Source organism: Neovison vison, chromosome 1, assembly GCF_020171115.1.
Source record: "Neovison vison isolate M4711 chromosome 1, ASM_NN_V1, whole genome shotgun sequence".
NCBI classification, from domain to species: domain Eukaryota; kingdom Metazoa; phylum Chordata; class Mammalia; order Carnivora; family Mustelidae; genus Neogale; species Neogale vison.
In genome coordinates, this window is record NC_058091.1 from 157442220 (window position 1) to 157462603 (window position 20384).

At 56.1% G+C, this 20384-nt stretch overlaps 1 protein-coding gene across 1 annotated transcript; it reads right to left on the reverse strand.

Annotated features, from left to right (window-relative positions):
- Positions 1 to 773: 773 nt before the first annotated feature.
- Positions 774 to 4824, reverse strand: LOC122912272 (double homeobox protein 4C-like). The gene is made up of 5 exons (XM_044257851.1): positions 4818 to 4824; positions 3468 to 3607; positions 2915 to 3016; positions 2229 to 2369; positions 774 to 812 (listed from the first exon to the last, which is right to left on the reverse strand). Exons 1-5 carry the CDS (start codon positions 4822 to 4824, stop codon positions 774 to 776), a joined length of 429 nt encoding a protein of 142 aa, XP_044113786.1.
- Positions 4825 to 20384: the final 15560 nt, after the last annotated feature.

Genomic DNA, 20384 nt, shown 5'->3' on the forward strand with positions numbered 1-20384 from the left:
GAGGCTCCTCCTGCCACAGATGCCACTCGGATAAGGCTGTGTGTCTTCCTCCCTCTCTGTGGCTGATAGAAGCTCCTCTAAGAAACTTGAATCTTCTGCAGAAGATGGGTGCTGTGGAACCAGTGCACTAGGGAGCCCAGCAGCAGGGTTGCCTGCCACCGCCAGCCAGGGTTCCCAGCGTGTGCAGGCTGCCCAGCTGCTGCATCCGGAGCCTGTCCTGTGCTCACGACAATTCCGGACCCCTTGCCCAACCACTGTGGGGCATAGTGGCTACCCAAGGGCCCTGCCTCCTGCACGGGTTGGCAAGGATTGTCATCTGGAGGCAGGGGATAGCCTTGGAAGGGCACGAGTACCAAGCCAGGGAGCTCCTGTTGCCGCTGGCATTCCCCTTGGGTCAGGGGACAAAGACGGGCATGAAGAGCTGAAAGGCACCCTCCCTGAGTCGGTCCCATCAGGGAATGGCTCCTCATGGCTTCAGGAGTGGGAGAGTTGCATCCTCCCTGCCAGGCTTGGGTGGGCGGGGCCGTAGTGGCCTCCACGGCCTGGCTCCCAGGGCCCCCACAGGAAACCAGAGGGGCAAAGCCCATGGAGAGGACAGGAAGGGTCGCTGCAGCAAAAGCCTGCATGCTTCCCAGAGGATTGGAAGGAGCAGGAACCAGAAGCTGAGAGCATCCAGGGACGCCGGGCTGAGAGCATCCTGGGTCCCCTGGGACAGTCAGGTGAGGACTGGCTTCCTGGTTTGCCGCCCGGTCATTCGCGGAGCCACTTCTGCTCTACCCTGGGTGCCGAGCTCTTCTGTTCTGGAACCAGACCTGGGACAGAGAAGAGGGGTTGCGGACATGAGAATGAGAAGAAGTGACAGACACCACCTCGGCCTGCCCCTTCCCCTGCTCGGGATCTCTCAGGGAGAAGGCCAGGTCTGTTGCCCTGACTCTCAGGGCAACTCGGTTCACCCCTTTCACCTGGCTCTTGTAAAGTAGGGGCAAGTCCCAGGCAACTGTGGACACCTGGTCTCGATGGAATTCCCACTTGACTGGATGGAATGGCAGCCGCTCAGCTCTGCTCTGCTGTGCTCTGCTCTGCTGAGCTCCCCTCTGTAGTGCTCTGCGTGGTCCCTGCCTAGCGCTCTCTTTGTTTGCCCATTGCAGCTTCCTGACCAGCCATTCCTTGAGTCTTGGGGCCAAGACTTAGCTGACCACCTGCCCTCCTTTCCCAGCCTACTCCAAGTCCTCCGGGCGTCCCTCAGCATTTGACCCCCAGTGTCCGACTGGATGTGATCCCAATGGCAAACCACCTCCTCTGCCTTGGAGGCCTTCAGCCCAGCTGCGGAACTGGCCTCACATCGACACACTCCGTCTACAGGCACAGGTCTTGAGCCCCCAGGGGAAGTCATGGACCGCCAGGACTCCAAATCAACCACACCCGCGTTGGATTTGCCTCTCTGTATTCCTCCGCTGGCTGGATGAGAAGGGGGTTCTCAGGAACGAGCACCCTGAGCCTCCCCTCTTTCCAGGGACAAGACTTGTCAGGGGCCAGGCCCGTACATGCCTCCTTAAAGCAGGCTCACGGGCTCTGGCCCTAAAGGAGTGCCTTGCGGAGAGTCTACATCCATTGACCATAAAGCTGTTTCACAGGTACTTAACTAGAAACAAGTCTCTCTGGAGCTCGGGGAGAACAAGCCTGCTCAACTGGCCCCCCCCCCCCCGGGACCTCTCCCCTACCTGGCCAAGAATCCGAGGGCCGATAATCCTAAATGATTAGGTTATCCAGAAAGGTTTGGCTTGTGAGCAGGATCCATTCTCGCCCTGGGGGTGCTGAGGCCCAGGTCACTGACAAACACTTGGCCACTCACAGGAAGGCAACCCCACTCACACTCAGGAAATCCTGGGGGCCACATGGAGAGCGCCCCCAAGCCGTCGAAGCACTGACACTTTGCATGACCTCAAGAGAGGTGGCAACTTTTCCGTTTCCCCACTCCTGTCCACGCACCATTTCTACACACATGGGCACGACCACCTCACCTTCACAGCCTCCCCTAGCATCCCCATTTCGGCTGACACATTCTGCTTTTGTGCAGTCCATCCTTTGCAAGCTCCATGCTCTCCCCCTACTGCCCAGGCACTGGACCCCGTGGATAACCCCGACGAGCCCACGTTTCTCCAGGAATGTCTCAGGGGCCACTCTCCACTGCACATTCAACAGTTCACAGGCACCCTCCGCACATGTACCTGAATGCGGCATTCCGGGAGGCCTGTGAGTCTGGCCAGCTGTTCTCTGGTAGAAATGCTAGGAAATGGGTTCTTCTCAAAGGCTTGAAGGAGGAGACTGGTTTGGGATGGAGAAATGGCTGTCCGTTTTCTCCTGTCCTCCTTTGGGAAACGTTCTGAAAGGAGAACAGAGTTAGAAAGAAGGGTTGGGAGCCAAGGCCCATCCAGCGTGGAAAGAGAAGTTGGTGTCCGTGTGTGCCTGTGTGTGTGTGTGTGAGTGTGTTTGTGTGTGTGTGGGTGTGTGTGTGTGAGTGAGTGTGTGTGTGTGTGTTTGTGATTTTACATTTTCCTAATAGCTTCTCTTTCCCTGAGTCCATGAGGTCAGCATGGACCCACCCACACAAGCCAGCACTTGCCTCTAGAGCCTGAGGGGACCCAAGAAAAGGACTCTGTCCTTCCTGGCACTTTCAGGACAAGAAGATTCACAGCCTTTCTGTCCCAGAAACAATGCACCTGCCACCGGGGCGGTGTAAACAGAGTGTCCATCGCTGGGAACACGAAAGGCAGCTGCGACAAGGTAACGTGGGTTCCTTTCCTGAGCCCTCTTGCCCAACCCTTGACAAGCCCATGCAGACCCGTTCCTGCGTGAAGGAGAAGCTCCAGAAGAGACTCGTTTGGTAGACTGGGGACTCACCTGGAGTCCAAGCTGGAGGCTGTTCCTGTCCACACGATGGCCCTTCCCCTTGGGAGTTTGCAGACGCCAATCGGCTCTGCCTGAGCTGTCTGGTGCGCTCGTTCTGGAACCACACCTAAGTGGCAAAAGAAGAACCGACGGTCAGGCAGCACTGGTGAACTGGTTCTATCTGTATCTGTATCTGAATGTACATCATCGACCTCTATCTCTATGTCTCTCATCTGGCTACCTCCGTATCTTCCATTCCTTTGTGTCCCTCATACCTAAAGTCTCAGAGAGTTTTGTGTGGGCCACGCGATAAGCCCGGGCAAATGATTTCTAGGGGAAGTCGGCCTGGATATGTTGACCCGTTGGAGTGCCCGGGCCATGCCAAGCAGTGGTCCCCGTGTTCTCAGACAGAATGACTTGGAAAGACTTCAAAGGGCATGGGGTCCCCGGGAATGCCCATACAGGAGCCAAAGCATCTGAGCTCCCAGCTGGGCATGGAGATTGACATGCACTGGCTTCAGCCAGATTGTGTCCACAACTTGTGCCCCAGGGAGAATGAAAGAGAAGCTTAAGCCTACCTGGATCCTGGACTCTGGAATGTCTAGCTCTCGGGCCAGTCGTTCTCTGGTGGTGATGCCAGGGTACCGGTTCTGCTGGAACAACGCTTGCAGAGCCTCTTTCTGCCACGGCCTCAAAAGAAGCCGCCTCCATCGGGATCCTGTTGCAGGGTAAATGGCCACTGGATTAGGAAGACTTGCCTAGCAATGGGAACCGGCTCTGCTGCCTCAGCTCTTCACATTCTGCCCTGTCCACCCATTGCCAGGCCAGAGATTATTGTCCCTTGGCCCCCCACGGATTCACTGGAGAGCCTGCTCGATAGGACCCTGGCAGCCTGCCCTCTGCCCGTGGGAATGGGTGATAGTCCAGGATCTAGGGAGATACCAACCTGTCCCGAGCCATGTGATGGCATGCCAACGAATGAGGAGACCCGCGGGGCGAGTGAGGGAGGAAAGCACCTTAGGAGGAACAAAGAGGACCCAACTGCTCCTAAGAAACATCCAGGAAAAATCCGACAGTACATCCTGCCGAGTGCTGCCGCGTTGGAGGTGAAAGTTCCATTTTTGTCAGTGACACCTGAAAGAGGTGCCGAACCTCGACCCATACTCTGCCCCCAGAGATCTAGCTTGCCTATTTTCCAAAGCGGGACTCTTGTTGGGACTCCTGCCCACCGACTTCAGTTTTGCTTCCGACGGCGGCCACGCGCAAGCCTCTCTCGATCCCCTTCCCCCAATCCTCTGTGGATCAGAACCTTCCAGCCTGTGTCCCGGCTGGCAGGGTGGACCCTCTTAGTGCCCTGAAGCCCGGAAAGTAACCGGGGCCTTTGTGGAAAACAAGCGGGGAGCAGGGCCTCTGAGGGGAACTTACTCCTTGATGTGCTGGTGGGAGCCATGCCGCTGCAGTACCTCGGGTCCCAGAGCACTGGCCGGTCGACTGGGCAGGATCTGGGAGCTTGCGTCTGATCAAAGCCTAGGATGGCCCACCCCCAATCACTTCGACAGCTCCTGTCGAAGTGAAGCCCTGCCTTCAGTGGTTCCGACCTTTGGGAGAAGAGGTGTTCAGCAGGATTTCGGGACCACCTGAGCCGAGAGCTGGACCTGGACAGGTGGATGTGCCCGACCCACCCTCCTCTGCATGGAATGTGCCTCTCCCACTCCTGCAAACTTGTCTCCAGGATGACAGCCCTGACATCGAACGGTGCTGTTGAGACTCTGGGGACTGTTAGGGCCGATTTAATGTTCACACCTGTTTAACTATTAGGGCCTGCTTAGCCCAGAGCCACTCCATATTGCCTAGGTAGCCATACTGTTGTTTACATCCACGGACTGCATTCCGGGAATCAATGCCCCAGTGGTTCCTGGGATCGGTACCGGGCATCGATTCCGGAAGTAAACGCCCTAACCACAGAAGCCACATGCCTTGAGGCCTGCGGTTATGCTCTATACAACCAGCCCGTGAGATCGGGGCCGGGTCGCTCTCTACGGAGGCGGCCCTGGCCTGTCCGTCTGACTTCCAATGCTGGGCATTGAAGAAAGCTTTGCATAACGTTCACTTCGTGTCGGTCTCGTTCCCCTGGCTGGTCAGTCTGACTTCTAATACTCGGCATAGTATAAAGCTTGGCATAGCATTCTCTTTGCCTCATTCTCGTTCCTTTGATAACGCACCCCATCTGGGACTGTCTAGGACTGGACCCGGTGAAGGCTGTTCTACCCTTGTTTCAGATTCTGGCATGTGGGTGTGGAACGCGAGTCCCCTTTGGCTTCCCAAGACGAGCCTCCTAATTAAGTTCCCTTCTATTGCATCGCATGGCTTTCGATCTTTCTTTCCACTGTTTATGTGTACTGTGTCTTTATCGGAACGCCGGTCTTGTTTCATTGGGCAGCTTTCCTTTTCTCCCCTTTTTTTCCATGTTTGCTGATTTTTGTATTACTTGAATAAACAGATTATATGGTAAATGCCCTGGTATCTTCACCTTCCCCCTCCAATTGGGACTGGTCACCCACTTGGCTTGCTGTCTCGGTGCCTTCCACGATTGGGGATTCCGTTTCCAAAGACACCCAGGCAGGTCCCAGGCAGCTCGTGAAGCAACACTTCCCTGTGGATCCAGGCAGGACACTGAGATCAGTCAGCTGAGATCGGAGGCACGGAAGAGAGAGATTTCGAGCCAGCCATCGCCATGTATGTGGAATGGATTGCTCCACAGCCTTAGCTGCTTGTGGGGACAAGGGAACCACAAGTTCGGAGGAAAGGCTTGGGACATGTGAACGTGCAGTGTTTGAGACAAGTGGAGATGCTACCATGTCCTGGTCTAAGGGAATCAACGCTCTCCGCCGTCTGAGAGGGATTCAGGCCTCCCTAGGTTTGCCAGAGAGAAACAGTCTGTGCTATGACGACTCCATGACTTTGGGTTTCCACTGGCTCCACCTGGTGTTCCTATTCTTCACTGCTCTTGGCAGGGCGTAGCCAGAGAGACTTGAGCTCTCAATGGAGCGCCCTACGTAATAATGACCTAGGAGGAGAAGCCAGCTGCAGGAACCTGGGAAGCAGATGGAGAAGTTCAGATCAATTCAAAGCAGAATGGAATCCGGAAGGGCCAAGTTGCCTCTCCTGTGAAGCTGGTCTGTGTTTGTGTGTGTGCGTGTGCGTGTGTGTGGGTGTGTGTGTGTGTGTGTGTATACAAAATACCTAACTCCGCTTACATTGTGGTGATCCCATCTGTGGTCAAAAGGAAGATGAGATGGAATGTGCCATCAGTCGACCGCTTCAGTGGATTCCCAGAGCCGGCCAGTTATTGAATCGGCCAGGCAACTACCAAGCAACCCGACAGCCAACCAGCGGCCCAAAAGGAAATGGTACACAGAGAACCAAATGACGCACCCATTGCCTTTTGGCTCACTCGGCTCTGCAGTTCCATGAGGTGAACCACAGGGAGACAAGTAGAACCCAGTAGAAAGAGGCGGAAAAGGGAGTCATTTTCGCAGGACGTGACGGCAGTCCCAGAGCATTTCCTAATGGTAGGGGTGAGTGTGTGTGCGGGTCAGAGGGTGTGCTCGTGCTTCCGTCCCAGAGGAACCAGTGGCTTTCGGTCAAGAAACGGCATCTGCAGAAACAGAGTAATCGCATCTCCTGGAAGCTCGAGGGGATCTCCCCGGCCAGGTAGTTGGTGGCTCTCCTGGCTGGGCTTTTCCCCATGGTGGCTTGCAGCACGAGGAGACAGGTGGGCAGGGGGCCTCCCCAGAGGGTGCCCTCGAACTTTCTGGGCGCCGTTGTCTGAGCACAGAGGTTTGAGGAATGCGCAAAACCCCCACAATGGTCAAGTGCCGAGTCCTGACTGGAGCCTATCGAGGGCAGCTGACCATCAGCGCAGCTCTCTGTGGCTTTTCCAGACATTGCTGTCCTGACGTTGCAGGTGGCCTCCAGGCACTGCCTGAGGCTGACCCTCAACAAGACGAGGAGCCGTGCTGAAGCCCCGAGACCATGTCCCGCAGACACGTGGATCCTGTTTTTGGCGCCTCATTCTTCCGCTTGGGTGATCTCTATCAGAGGGCGAGACGATCCCTTTGAGGGATCCCAGGGGTGGCACAGCTGGGGGAAGAGGCCCTGACAGATCCGAGGCCCTGGGGCCTTGGCCTCCAAGCCCACGAGTAAGAACCCGCTAACGGGCAGACTTCCTGCAGCTTCCACATGGACACCTCCTCTGCCAAGCTATTTTCCAGAGTGGTGCTGCGTGTTGCACACATGCCAGGGGCTTGAGACCTCGCTGATGTGCATGGCACTGGCCATGCATGGAGAGGACAGGCTCCAGGGCTCATGTCCGTCCTTGAGAATCTGGTGTGGCTGGCCTTGGACCCCAGTGTGGCTGCAGCCCTGTTCTTCCCTCCACATCATGTGTGCAGAAAGGCCAGCCCCAAGAATCCACAGACCTTGGAAACACGGCCAGAGGAGACTGAGGTCCTCCCAACCCCACAAGAGAGCCATTCCACCATGTAGCTTCTCTAGACACAACCCAAACCCCGTCTGTCCCGAGGACACTTTGGCTAGGCACATTCCAGATATCCTAACCCACTCTGTTCGGGGAGGGAGAGACACTAGCTTCCACCCAGCCTACAAAAGCTACAGGTTGATGTATCCCTAGAGCCAACTGAAGAACAAAACACTAGGGCTGGTGAGATGTGGAGGGTTTCCAGCACAAGCTCCATCCACAGAGATATACCCGCGATCCACCTGTGGAACTAGGCACGTAGCCACATGGGGCTACAGATACATTTGTGCAAAAGAGCATGTGGATAGTGAGAGAGATCGAGTTGGCCGGAAGTGACCAAGGTCAGACTTCTTTGGTTCCTTGCAACATGGATCCCATACGTGTTGGCCATGGGTTTAGGGTTGGACTCAAGAAACCAAATACACAGCCTCTCATCTCCCAGGGCACATGGGAAAGAGGTAGGGACAGAAGAAAAAACCGAGGAAATAACCCAGTGAAGCCCACCTGAATCTACAAAAGGTTTTGACCACATCCCTTTCCCCGGTGGTTCTGTACCCATACTCTAAGAAGCATAAGCATGATCGTGAGACTGTGTGGACATCTGCAGGTATCCACGTGTGAAAGAAAATGAGATAGAGGAAGAAGGAAAGGTCGACTGAGATCTGAAGAAAGGGAAAGAGAGAAAAGGAGGAAGGGCAGGGGCATAAAGCAAGGTTGGGGGGGGGCTGTGACTCAATGCCTGCCTTCCATGATGATCCTTACGTGGGAATTTGGCCTCCGCTGAGAAGAGTGGAGTCAGGTACAGTATGCGTGGAAAGACTTCCACTTGTGCTCCACCTTCATCCCTTGGAGGAATGCTTGCACAGAAGGCACCCTCCGGGCAGGCGGAGGGGGATGAATGCTAGGAAGTGTTGGTGCAGCCTCTCGGGCTTGTCTGTGCCAGAAGCTCTGAACTACACGTGGACATGCCGATGGCTTCCACAGTCCATTCCCGGGCCAGAAAGCATCACCAGTCTCTGAGGATGGGCAAGCATGACCGGACGGTTGGGGATCGGAATGAATCATGACCAGACACCGTACTGGGGAGCCAAAGATAGGTTTATTAGGTCAATGGAGTGTCCCATGGACCTTGAAAATCCAGGATGGATTTCCTCAAAGTTCCCTTTCGCAAGGGAGAGGAGTGGCCCCGCCAAAGGAAGATCACAAAGATGCTGACAGGGAGTATCTGTCTTCTTCCTGAGAAGCGAGAGAACATTGTATGTAGTGAGCATGCTGATAGACACCAACCAGAGACAGGGAAAAAAAGAAGTGCAAAGGTTCTGGAAAGAGCCACATTGGTCCCCTCATTGCTGGAATGCCTTCTGAGACTGACTGTCATCCCCGGAACTGTCATGCTGTGTCCACTGGAATGGCTCCAGGGCAATAAGCCAGGCAGGCAAAGTCCACAGGGCATTCTGGACTTTGGCTGGGACAGGATCTCTGGGCAATGGGGGCCTGCGGTCGTTTCCCGTTTGGCTGGTTCCGAGCCCTCCCAGCCCGGATGGCTTGGCCTCCCTGGGCCCCCTCAGGGGAGACTTGTAGCGTGCTGTCTTGGTCTACACGCTCAGCTTCTGCAGATTGGAAGTTCTGCTTCATCAGGAGGCAAAGGCATGGGGGAGGTGTCCTCTGACTTCTCTTCCTTGCTTAGGTTTGCTGCCAGGGCCAGAGTTTCCCTGGCCCCAGAGTCTAGGGCGATGGCAGGGAGGAGGGCCGGTGTGTGTCCTGCCCGTGGTCACTCAGGTGTCAGGGAGGGTATAAAGTGCCCAGTGTCCTTAATGCCTTCAGGTGCCTTGTGGAGATTGATGACCATCGGGAATGCCATGGAGCCCCGTCCACGCGGCAGGGAGGAGCACCCTTCTGTCTTTCCAAGACGCAGATGCTCCTTTGTTGCCTCAGGCTTTCGCTGGAGCTTGAGCCTTGTTTCCTGTTCCTCGTCCTTGCTGTCCTGTAAAGGACTGCCTCTCAGAAAAGGACGTCTGAATGAATGGAGAGTGGGGAAGCCGAGGCCTCCCTGGTCCTAGGCGTGAGGCCATGTGGAATCGTGCAGCATGGCCAGCAGGGCCTGAAAGTCTTCCTCACTGAGGGGTGCTTCCAAGGGTCCCGGAGGCTCCTCCTGCCACAGATGCCACTCGGATAAGGCTGTGTGTCTTCCTCCCTCTCTGTGGCTGATAGAAGCTCCTCTAAGAAACTTGAATCTTCTGCAGAAGATGGGTGCTGTGGAACCAGTGCACTAGGGAGCCCAGCAGCAGGGTTGCCTGCCACCGCCAGCCAGGGTTCCCAGCGTGTGCAGGCTGCCCAGCTGCTGCATCCGGAGCCTGTCCTGTGCTCACGACAATTCCGGACCCCTTGCCCAACCACTGTGGGGCATAGTGGCTACCCAAGGGCCCTGCCTCCTGCACGGGTTGGCAAGGATTGTCATCTGGAGGCAGGGGATAGCCTTGGAAGGGCACGAGTACCAAGCCAGGGAGCTCCTGTTGCCGCTGGCATTCCCCTTGGGTCAGGGGACAAAGACGGGCATGAAGAGCTGAAAGGCACCCTCCCTGAGTCGGTCCCATCAGGGAATGGCTCCTCATGGCTTCAGGAGTGGGAGAGTTGCATCCTCCCTGCCAGGCTTGGGTGGGCGGGGCCGTAGTGGCCTCCACGGCCTGGCTCCCAGGGCCCCCACAGGAAACCAGAGGGGCAAAGCCCATGGAGAGGACAGGAAGGGTCGCTGCAGCAAAAGCCTGCATGCTTCCCAGAGGATTGGAAGGAGCAGGAACCAGAAGCTGAGAGCATCCAGGGACGCCGGGCTGAGAGCATCCTGGGTCCCCTGGGACAGTCAGGTGAGGACTGGCTTCCTGGTTTGCCGCCCGGTCATTCGCGGAGCCACTTCTGCTCTACCCTGGGTGCCGAGCTCTTCTGTTCTGGAACCAGACCTGGGACAGAGAAGAGGGGTTGCGGACATGAGAATGAGAAGAAGTGACAGACACCACCTCGGCCTGCCCCTTCCCCTGCTCGGGATCTCTCAGGGAGAAGGCCAGGTCTGTTGCCCTGACTCTCAGGGCAACTCGGTTCACCCCTTTCACCTGGCTCTTGTGAAGTAGGGGCAAGTCCCAGGCAACTGTGGACACCTGGTCTCGATGGAATTCCCACTTGACTGGATGGAATGGCAGCCGCTCAGCTCTGCTCTGCTGTGCTCTGCTCTGCTGAGCTCCCCTCTGTAGTGCTCTGCGTGGTCCCTGCCTAGCGCTCTCTTTGTTTGCCCATTGCAGCTTCCTGACCAGCCATTCCTTGAGTCTTGGGGCCAAGACTTAGCTGACCACCTGCCCTCCTTTCCCAGCCTACTCCAAGTCCTCCGGGCGTCCCTCAGCATTTGACCCCCAGTGTCCGACTGGATGTGATCCCAATGGCAAACCACCTCCTCTGCCTTGGAGGCCTTCAGCCCAGCTGCGGAACTGGCCTCACATCGACACACTCCGTCTACAGGCACAGGTCTTGAGCCCCCAGGGGAAGTCATGGACCGCCAGGACTCCAAATCAACCACACCCGCGTTGGATTTGCCTCTCTGTATTCCTCCGCTGGCTGGATGAGAAGGGGGTTCTCAGGAACGAGCACCCTGAGCCTCCCCTCTTTCCAGGGACAAGACTTGTCAGGGGCCAGGCCCGTACATGCCTCCTTAAAGCAGGCTCACGGGCTCTGGCCCTAAAGGAGTGCCTTGCGGAGAGTCTACATCCATTGACCATAAAGCTGTTTCACAGGTACTTAACTAGAAACAAGTCTCTCTGGAGCTCGGGGAGAACAAGCCTGCTCAACTGGGCCCCCCCCCCCGGGACCTCTCCCCCACCTGGCCAAGAATCCGAGGGCCGATAATCCTAAATGATTAGGTTATCCAGAAAGGTGTGGCTTGTGAGCAGGATCCATTCTCGCCCTGGGGGTGCTGAGGCCCAGGTCACTGACAAACACTTGGCCACTCACAGGAAGGCAACCCCACTCACACTCAGGAAATCCTGGGGGCCACATGGAGAGCGACCCCAAGCCGTCGAAGCACTGACACTTTGCATGACCTCAAGAGAGGTGGCAACTTTTCCGTTTCCCCACTCCTGTCCACGCACCATTTCTACACACATGGGCACGACCACCTCACCTTCACAGCCTCCCCTAGCATCCCCATTTCGGCTGACACATTCTGCTTTTGTGCAGTCCATCCTTTGCAAGCTCCATGCTCTCCCCCTACTGCCCAGGCACTGGACCCCGTGGATAACCCCGACGAGCCCACGTTTCTCCAGGAATGTCTCAGGGGCCACTCTCCACTGCACATTCAACAGTTCACAGGCACCCTCCGCACATGTACCTGAATGCGGCATTCCGGGAGGCCTGTGAGTCTGGCCAGCTGTTCTCTGGTAGAAATGCTAGGAAATGGGTTCTTCTCAAAGGCTTGAAGGAGGAGACTGGTTTGGGATGGAGAAATGGCTGTCCGTTTTCTCCTGTCCTCCTTTGGGAAACGTTCTGAAAGGAGAACAGAGTTAGAAAGAAGGGTTGGGAGCCAAGGCCCATCCAGCGTGGAAAGAGAAGTTGGTGTCCGTGTGTGCCTGTGTGTGTGTGTGTGAGTGTGTTTGTGTGTGTGTGGGTGTGTGTGTGTGAGTGAGTGTGTGTGTGTGTGTGTGTTTGTGATTTTACATTTTCCTAATAGCTTCTCTTTCCCTGAGTCCATGAGGTCAGCATGGACCCACCCACACAAGCCAGCACTTGCCTCTAGAGCCTGAGGGGACCCAAGAAAAGGACTCTGTCCTTCCTGGCACTTTCAGGACAAGAAGATTCACAGCCTTTCTGTCCCAGAAACAATGCACCTGCCACCGGGGCGGTGTAAACAGAGTGTCCATCGCTGGGAACACGAAAGGCAGCTGCGACAAGGTAACGTGGGTTCCTTTCCTGAGCCCTCTTGCCCAACCCTTGACAAGCCCATGCAGACCCGTTCCTGCGTGAAGGAGAAGCTCCAGAAGAGACTCGTTTGGTAGACTGGGGACTCACCTGGAGTCCAAGCTGGAGGCTGTTCCTGTCCACACGATGGCCCTTCCCCTTGGGAGTTTGCAGACGCCAATCGGCTCTGCCTGAGCTGTCTGGTGCGCTCGTTCTGGAACCACACCTAAGTGGCAAAAGAAGAACCGACGGTCAGGCAGCACTGGTGAACTGGTTCTATCTGTATCTGTATCTGAATGTACATCATCGACCTCTATCTCTATGTCTCTCATCTGGCTACCTCCGTATCTTCCATTCCTTTGTGTCCCTCATACCTAAAGTCTCAGAGAGTTTTGTGTGGGCCACGCGATAAGCCCGGGCAAATGATTTCTAGGGGAAGTCGGCCTGGATATGTTGACCCGTTGGAGTGCCCGGGCCATGCCAAGCAGTGGTCCCCGTGTTCTCAGACAGAATGACTTGGAAAGACTTCAAAGGGCATGGGGTCCCCGGGAATGCCCATACAGGAGCCAAAGCATCTGAGCTCCCAGCTGGGCATGGAGATTGACATGCACTGGCTTCAGCCAGATTGTGTCCACAACTTGTGCCCCAGGGAGAATGAAAGAGAAGCTTAAGCCTACCTGGATCCTGGACTCTGGAATGTCTAGCTCTCGGGCCAGTCGTTCTCTGGTGGTGATGCCAGGGTACCGGTTCTGCTGGAACAACGCTTGCAGAGCCTCTTTCTGCCACGGCCTCAAAAGAAGCCGCCTCCATCGGGATCCTGTTGCAGGGTAAATGGCCACTGGATTAGGAAGACTTGCCTAGCAATGGGAACCGGCTCTGCTGCCTCAGCTCTTCACATTCTGCCCTGTCCACCCATTGCCAGGCCAGAGATTATTGTCCCTTGGCCCCCCACGGATTCACTGGAGAGCCTGCTCGATAGGACCCTGGCAGCCTGCCCTCTGCCCGTGGGAATGGGTGATAGTCCAGGATCTAGGGAGATACCAACCTGTCCCGAGCCATGTGATGGCATGCCAACGAATGAGGAGACCCGCGGGGCGAGTGAGGGAGGAAAGCACCTTAGGAGGAACAAAGAGGACCCAACTGCTCCTAAGAAACATCCAGGAAAAATCCGACAGTACATCCTGCCGAGTGCTGCCGCGTTGGAGGTGAAAGTTCCATTTTTGTCAGTGACACCTGAAAGAGGTGCCGAACCTCGACCCATACTCTGCCCCCAGAGATCTAGCTTGCCTATTTTCCAAAGCGGGACTCTTGTTGGGACTCCTGCCCACCGACTTCAGTTTTGCTTCCGACGGCGGCCACGCGCAAGCCTCTCTCGATCCCCTTCCCCCAATCCTCTGTGGATCAGAACCTTCCAGCCTGTGTCCCGGCTGGCAGGGTGGACCCTCTTAGTGCCCTGAAGCCCGGAAAGTAACCGGGGCCTTTGTGGAAAACAAGCGGGGAGCAGGGCCTCTGAGGGGAACTTACTCCTTGATGTGCTGGTGGGAGCCATGCCGCTGCAGTACCTCGGGTCCCAGAGCACTGGCCGGTCGACTGGGCAGGATCTGGGAGCTTGCGTCTGATCAAAGCCTAGGATGGCCCACCCCCAATCACTTCGACAGCTCCTGTCGAAGTGAAGCCCTGCCTTCAGTGGTTCCGACCTTTGGGAGAAGAGGTGTTCAGCAGGATTTCGGGACCACCTGAGCCGAGAGCTGGACCTGGACAGGTGGATGTGCCCGACCCACCCTCCTCTGCATGGAATGTGCCTCTCCCACTCCTGCAAACTTGTCTCCAGGATGACAGCCCTGACATCGAACGGTGCTGTTGAGACTCTGGGGACTGTTAGGGCCGATTTAATGTTCACACCTGTTTAACTATTAGGGCCTGCTTAGCCCAGAGCCACTCCATATTGCCTAGGTAGCCATACTGTTGTTTACATCCACGGACTGCATTCCGGGAATCAATGCCCCAGTGGTTCCTGGGATCGGTACCGGGCATCGATTCCGGAAGTAAACGCCCTAACCACAGAAGCCACATGCCTTGAGGCCTGCGGTTATGCTCTATACAACCAGCCCGTGAGATCGGGGCCGGGTCGCTCTCTACGGAGGCGGCCCTGGCCTGTCCGTCTGACTTCCAATGCTGGGCATTGAAGAAAGCTTTGCATAACGTTCACTTCGTGTCGGTCTCGTTCCCCTGGCTGGTCAGTCTGACTTCTAATACTCGGCATAGTATAAAGCTTGGCATAGCATTCTCTTTGCCTCATTCTCGTTCCTTTGATAACGCACCCCATCTGGGACTGTCTAGGACTGGACCCGGTGAAGGCTGTTCTACCCTTGTTTCAGATTCTGGCATGTGGGTGTGGAACGCGAGTCCCCTTTGGCTTCCCAAGACGAGCCTCCTAATTAAGTTCCCTTCTATTGCATCGCATGGCTTTCGATCTTTCTTTCCACTGTTTATGTGTACTGTGTCTTTATCGGAACGCCGGTCTTGTTTCATTGGGCAGCTTTCCTTTTCTCCCCTTTTTTTCCATGTTTGCTGATTTTTGTATTACTTGAATAAACAGATTATATGGTAAATGCCCTGGTATCTTCACCTTCCCCCTCCAATTGGGACTGGTCACCCACTTGGCTTGCTGTCTCGGTGCCTTCCACGATTGGGGATTCCGTTTCCAAAGACACCCAGGCAGGTCCCAGGCAGCTCGTGAAGCAACACTTCCCTGTGGATCCAGGCAGGACACTGAGATCAGTCAGCTGAGATCGGAGGCACGGAAGAGAGAGATTTCGAGCCAGCCATCGCCATGTATGTGGAATGGATTGCTCCACAGCCTTAGCTGCTTGTGGGGACAAGGGAACCACAAGTTCGGAGGAAAGGCTTGGGACATGTGAACGTGCAGTGTTTGAGACAAGTGGAGATGCTACCATGTCCTGGTCTAAGGGAATCAACGCTCTCCGCCGTCTGAGAGGGATTCAGGCCTCCCTAGGTTTGCCAGAGAGAAACAGTCTGTGCTATGACGACTCCATGACTTTGGGTTTCCACTGGCTCCACCTGGTGTTCCTATTCTTCACTGCTCTTGGCAGGGCGTAGCCAGAGAGACTTGAGCTCTCAATGGAGCGCCCTACGTAATAATGACCTAGGAGGAGAAGCCAGCTGCAGGAACCTGGGAAGCAGATGGAGAAGTTCAGATCAATTCAAAGCAGAATGGAATCCGGAAGGGCCAAGTTGCCTCTCCTGTGAAGCTGGTCTGTGTTTGTGTGTGTGCGTGTGCGTGTGTGTGGGTGTGTGTGTGTGTGTGTGTATACAAAATACCTAACTCCGCTTACATTGTGGTGATCCCATCTGTGGTCAAAAGGAAGATGAGATGGAATGTGCCATCAGTCGACCGCTTCAGTGGATTCCCAGAGCCGGCCAGTTATTGAATCGGCCAGGCAACTACCAAGCAACCCGACAGCCAACCAGCGGCCCAAAAGGAAATGGTACACAGAGAACCAAATGACGCACCCATTGCCTTTTGGCTCACTCGGCTCTGCAGTTCCATGAGGTGAACCACAGGGAGACAAGTAGAACCCAGTAGAAAGAGGCGGAAAAGGGAGTCATTTTCGCAGGACGTGACGGCAGTCCCAGAGCATTTCCTAATGGTAGGGGTGAGTGTGTGTGCGGGTCAGAGGGTGTGCTCGTGCTTCCGTCCCAGAGGAACCAGTGGCTTTCGGTCAAGAAACGGCATCTGCAGAAACAGAGTAATCGCATCTCCTGGAAGCTCGAGGGGATCTCCCCGGCCAGGTAGTTGGTGGCTCTCCTGGCTGGGCTTTTCCCCATGGTGGCTTGCAGCACGAGGAGACAGGTGGGCAGGGGGCCTCCCCAGAGGGTGCCCTCGAACTTTCTGGGCGCCGTTGTCTGAGCACAGAGGTTTGAGGAATGCGCAAAACCCCCACAATGGTCAAGTGCCGAGTCCTGACTGGAGCCTATCGAGGGCAGCTGACCATCAGCGCAGCTCTCTGTGGCTTTTCCAGACATTGCTGTCCTGACGTTGCAGGTGGCCTCCAGGCACTGCCTGAGGCTGACCCTCAACAAGACGAGGAGCCGTGCTGAAGCCCCGAGACCATGTCCCGCAGACACGTGGATCCTGTTTTTGGCGCCTCATTCTTCCGCTTGGGTGATCTCTATCAGAGGGCGAGACGATCCCTTTGAGGGATCCCAGGGGTGGCACAGCTGGGGGAAGAGGCCCTGACAGATCCGAGGCCCTGGGGCCTTGGCCTCCAAGCCCACGAGTAAGAACCCGCTAACGGGCAGACTTCCTGCAGCTTCCACATGGACACCTCCTCTGCCAAGCTATTTTCCAGAGTGGTGCTGCGTGTCGCACACATGCCAGGGGCTTGAGACCTCGCTGATGTGCATGGCACTGGCCATGCATGGAGAGGACAGGCTCCAGGGCTCATGTCCGTCCTTGAGAATCTGGTGTGGCTGGCCTTGGACCCCAGTGTGGCTGCAGCCCTGTTCTTCCCTCCACATCATGTGTGCAGAAAGGCCAGCCCCAAGAATCCACAGACCTTGGAAACACGGCCAGAGGAGACTGAGGTCCTCCCAACCCCACAAGAGAGCCATTCCACCATGTAGCTTCTCTAGACACAACCCAAACCCCGTCTGTCCCGAGGACACTTTGGCTAGGCACATTCCAGATATCCTAACCCACTCTGTTCGGGGAGGGAGAGACACTAGCTTCCACCCAGCCTACAAAAGCTACAGGTTGATGTATCCCTAGAGCCAACTGAAGAACAAAACACTAGGGCTGGTGAGATGTGGAGGGTTTCCAGCACAAGCTCCATCCACAGAGATATACCCGCGATCCACCTGTGGAACTAGGCACGTAGCCACATGGGGCTACAGATACATTTGTGCAAAAGAGCATGTGGATAGTGAGAGAGATCGAGTTGGCCGGAAGTGACCAAGGTCAGACTTCTTTGGTTCCTTGCAACATGGATCCCATACGTGTTGGCCATGGGTTTAGGGTTGGACTCAAGAAACCAAATACACAGCCTCTCATCTCCCAGGGCACATGGGAAAGAGGTAGGGACAGAAGAAAAAACCGAGGAAATAACCCAGTGAAGCCCACCTGAATCTACAAAAGGTTTTGACCACATCCCTTTCCCCGGTGGTTCTGTACCCATACTCTAAGAAGCATAAGCATGATCGTGAGACTGTGTGGACATCTGCAGGTATCCACGTGTGAAAGAAAATGAGATAGAGGAAGAAGGAAAGGTCGACTGAGATCTGAAGAAAGGGAAAGAGAGAAAAGGAGGAAGGGCAGGGGCATAAAGCAAGGTTGGGGGGGGGGGCTGTGACTCAATGCCTGCCTTCCATGATGATCCTTACGTGGGAATTTGGCCTCCGCTGAGAAGAGTGGAGTCAGGTACAGTATGCGTGGAAAGACTTCCACTTGTGCTCCACCTTCATCCCTTGGAGGAATGCTTGCACAGAAGGCACCCTCCGGGCAGGCGGAGGGGGATGAATGCTAGGAAGTGTTGGTGCAGCCTCTCGGGCTTGTCTGTGCCAGAAGCTCTGAACTACACGTGGACATGCCGATGGCTTCCACAGTCCATCCCCGGGCCAGAAAGCATCACCAGTCTCTGAGGATGGGCAAGCATGACCGGACGGTTGGGGATCGGAATGAATCATGACCAGACACCGTACTGGGGAGCCAAAGATAGGTTTATTAGGTCAATGGAGTGTCCCATGGACCTTGAAAATCCAGGATGGATTTCCTCAAAGTTCCCTTTCGCAAGGGAGAGGAGTGGCCCCGCCAAAGGAAGATCACAAAGATGCTGACAGGGAGTATCTGTCTTCTTCCTGAGAAGCGAGAGAACATTGTATGTAGTGAGCATGCTGATAGACACCAACCAGAGACAGGGAAAAAAAGAAGTGCAAAGGTTCTGGAAAGAGCCACATTGGTCCCCTCATTGCTGGAATGCCTTCTGAGACTGACTGTCATCCCCGGAACTGTCATGCTGTGTCCACTGGAATGGCTCCAGGGCAATAAGCCAGGCAGGCAAAGTCCACAGGGCATTCTGGACTTTGGCTGGGACAGGATCTCTGGGCAATGGGGGCCTGCGGTCGTTTCCCGTTTGGCTGGTTCCGAGCCCTCCCAGCCCGGATGGCTTGGCCTCCCTGGGCCCCCTCAGGGGAGACTTGTAGCGTGCTGTCTTGGTCTACACGCTCAGCTTCTGCAGATTGGAAGTTCTGCTTCATCAGGAGGCAAAGGCATGGGGGAGGTGTCCTCTGACTTCTCTTCCTTGCTTAGGTTTGCTGCCAGGGCCAGAGTTTCCCTGGCCCCAGAGTCTAGGGCGATGGCAGGGAGGAGGGCCGGTGTGTGTCCTGCCCGTGGTCACTCAGGTGTCAGGGAGGGTATAAAGTGCCCAGTGTCCTTAATGCCTTCAGGTGCCTTGTGGAGATTGATGACCATCGGGAATGCCATGGAGCCCCGTCCACGCGGCAGGGAGGAGCACCCTTCTGTCTTTCCAAGACGCAGATGCTCCTTTGTTGCCTCAGGCTTTCACTGGAGCTTGAGCCTTGTTTCCTGTTCCTCGTCCTTGCTGTCCTGTAAAGGACTGCCTCTCAGAAAAGGACGTCTGAATGAATGGAGAGTGGGGAAGCCGAGGCCTCCCTGGTCCTAGGCGTGAGGCCATGTGGAATCGTGCAGCATGGCCAGCAGGGCCTGAAAGTCTTCCTCACTGAGGGGCGCTTCCAAGGGTCCCGGAGGCTCCTCCTGCCACAGATGCCACTCGGATAAGGCTGTGTGTCTTCCTCCCTCTCTGTGGCTGATAGAAGCTCCTCTAAGAAACTTGAATCTTCTGCAGAAGATGGGTGCTGTGGAACCAGTGCACTAGGGAGCCCAGCAGCAGGGGGTGCCTGCCACCGCCAGCCAGGGTTCCCAGCGTGTGCAGGCTGCCCAGCTGCTGCATCCGGAGCCTGTCCTGTGCTCACGACAATTCCGGACCCCTTGCCCAACCACTGTGGGGCATAGTGGCTACCCAAGGGCCCTGCCTCCTGCACGGGTTGGCAAGGATTGTCATCTGGAGGCAGGGGATAGCCTTGGAAGGGCACGAGTACCAAGCCAGGGAGCTCCTGTTGCCGCTGGCATTCCCCTTGGGTCAGGGGACAAAGACGGGCATGAAGAGCTGAAAGGCACCCTCCCTGAGTCGGTCCCATCAGGGAATGGCTCCTCATGGCTTCAGGAGTGGGAGAGTTGCATCCTCCCTGCCAGGCTTGGGTGGGCGGGGCCGTAGTGGCCTCCACGGCCTGGCTCCCAGGGCCCCCACAGGGAACCAGAGGGGCAAAGCCCATGGAGAGGACAGGAAGGGTCGCTGCAGCAAAAGCCTGCATGCTTCCCAGAGGATTGGAAGGAGCAGGAACCAGAAGCTGAGAGCATCCAGGGACGCCGGGCTGAGAGCATCCTGGGTCCCCTGGGACAGTCAAGTGAGGACTGGCTTCCTGGTTTGCCGCCCGGTCATTCGCGGAGCCACTTCTGCTCTGCCCTGGGTGCCGAGCTCTTCTGTTCTGGAACCAGACCTGGGACAGAGAAGAGGGGTTGCGGACATGAGAATGAGAAGAAGTGAAAGACACCACCTCGGCCTGCCCCTTCCCCTGCTCGGGATCTCTCAGGGAGAAGGCCAGGTCTGTTGCCCTGACTCTCAGGGCAACTCGGTTCACCCCTTTCACCTGGCTCTTGTGAAGTAGGGGCAAGTCCCAGGCAACTGTGGACACCTGGTCTCGATGGAATTCCCACTTGACTGGATGGAATGGCAGCCGCTCAGCTCTGCTCTGCTGTGCTCTGCTCTGCTGAGCTCCCCTCTGTAGTGCTCTGCGTGGTCCCTGCCTAGCGCTCTCTTTGTTTGCCCATTGCAGCTTCCTGACCAGCCATTCCTTGAGTCTTGGGGCCAAGACTTAGCTGACCACCTGCCCTCCTTTCCCAGCCTACTCCAAGTCCTCCGGG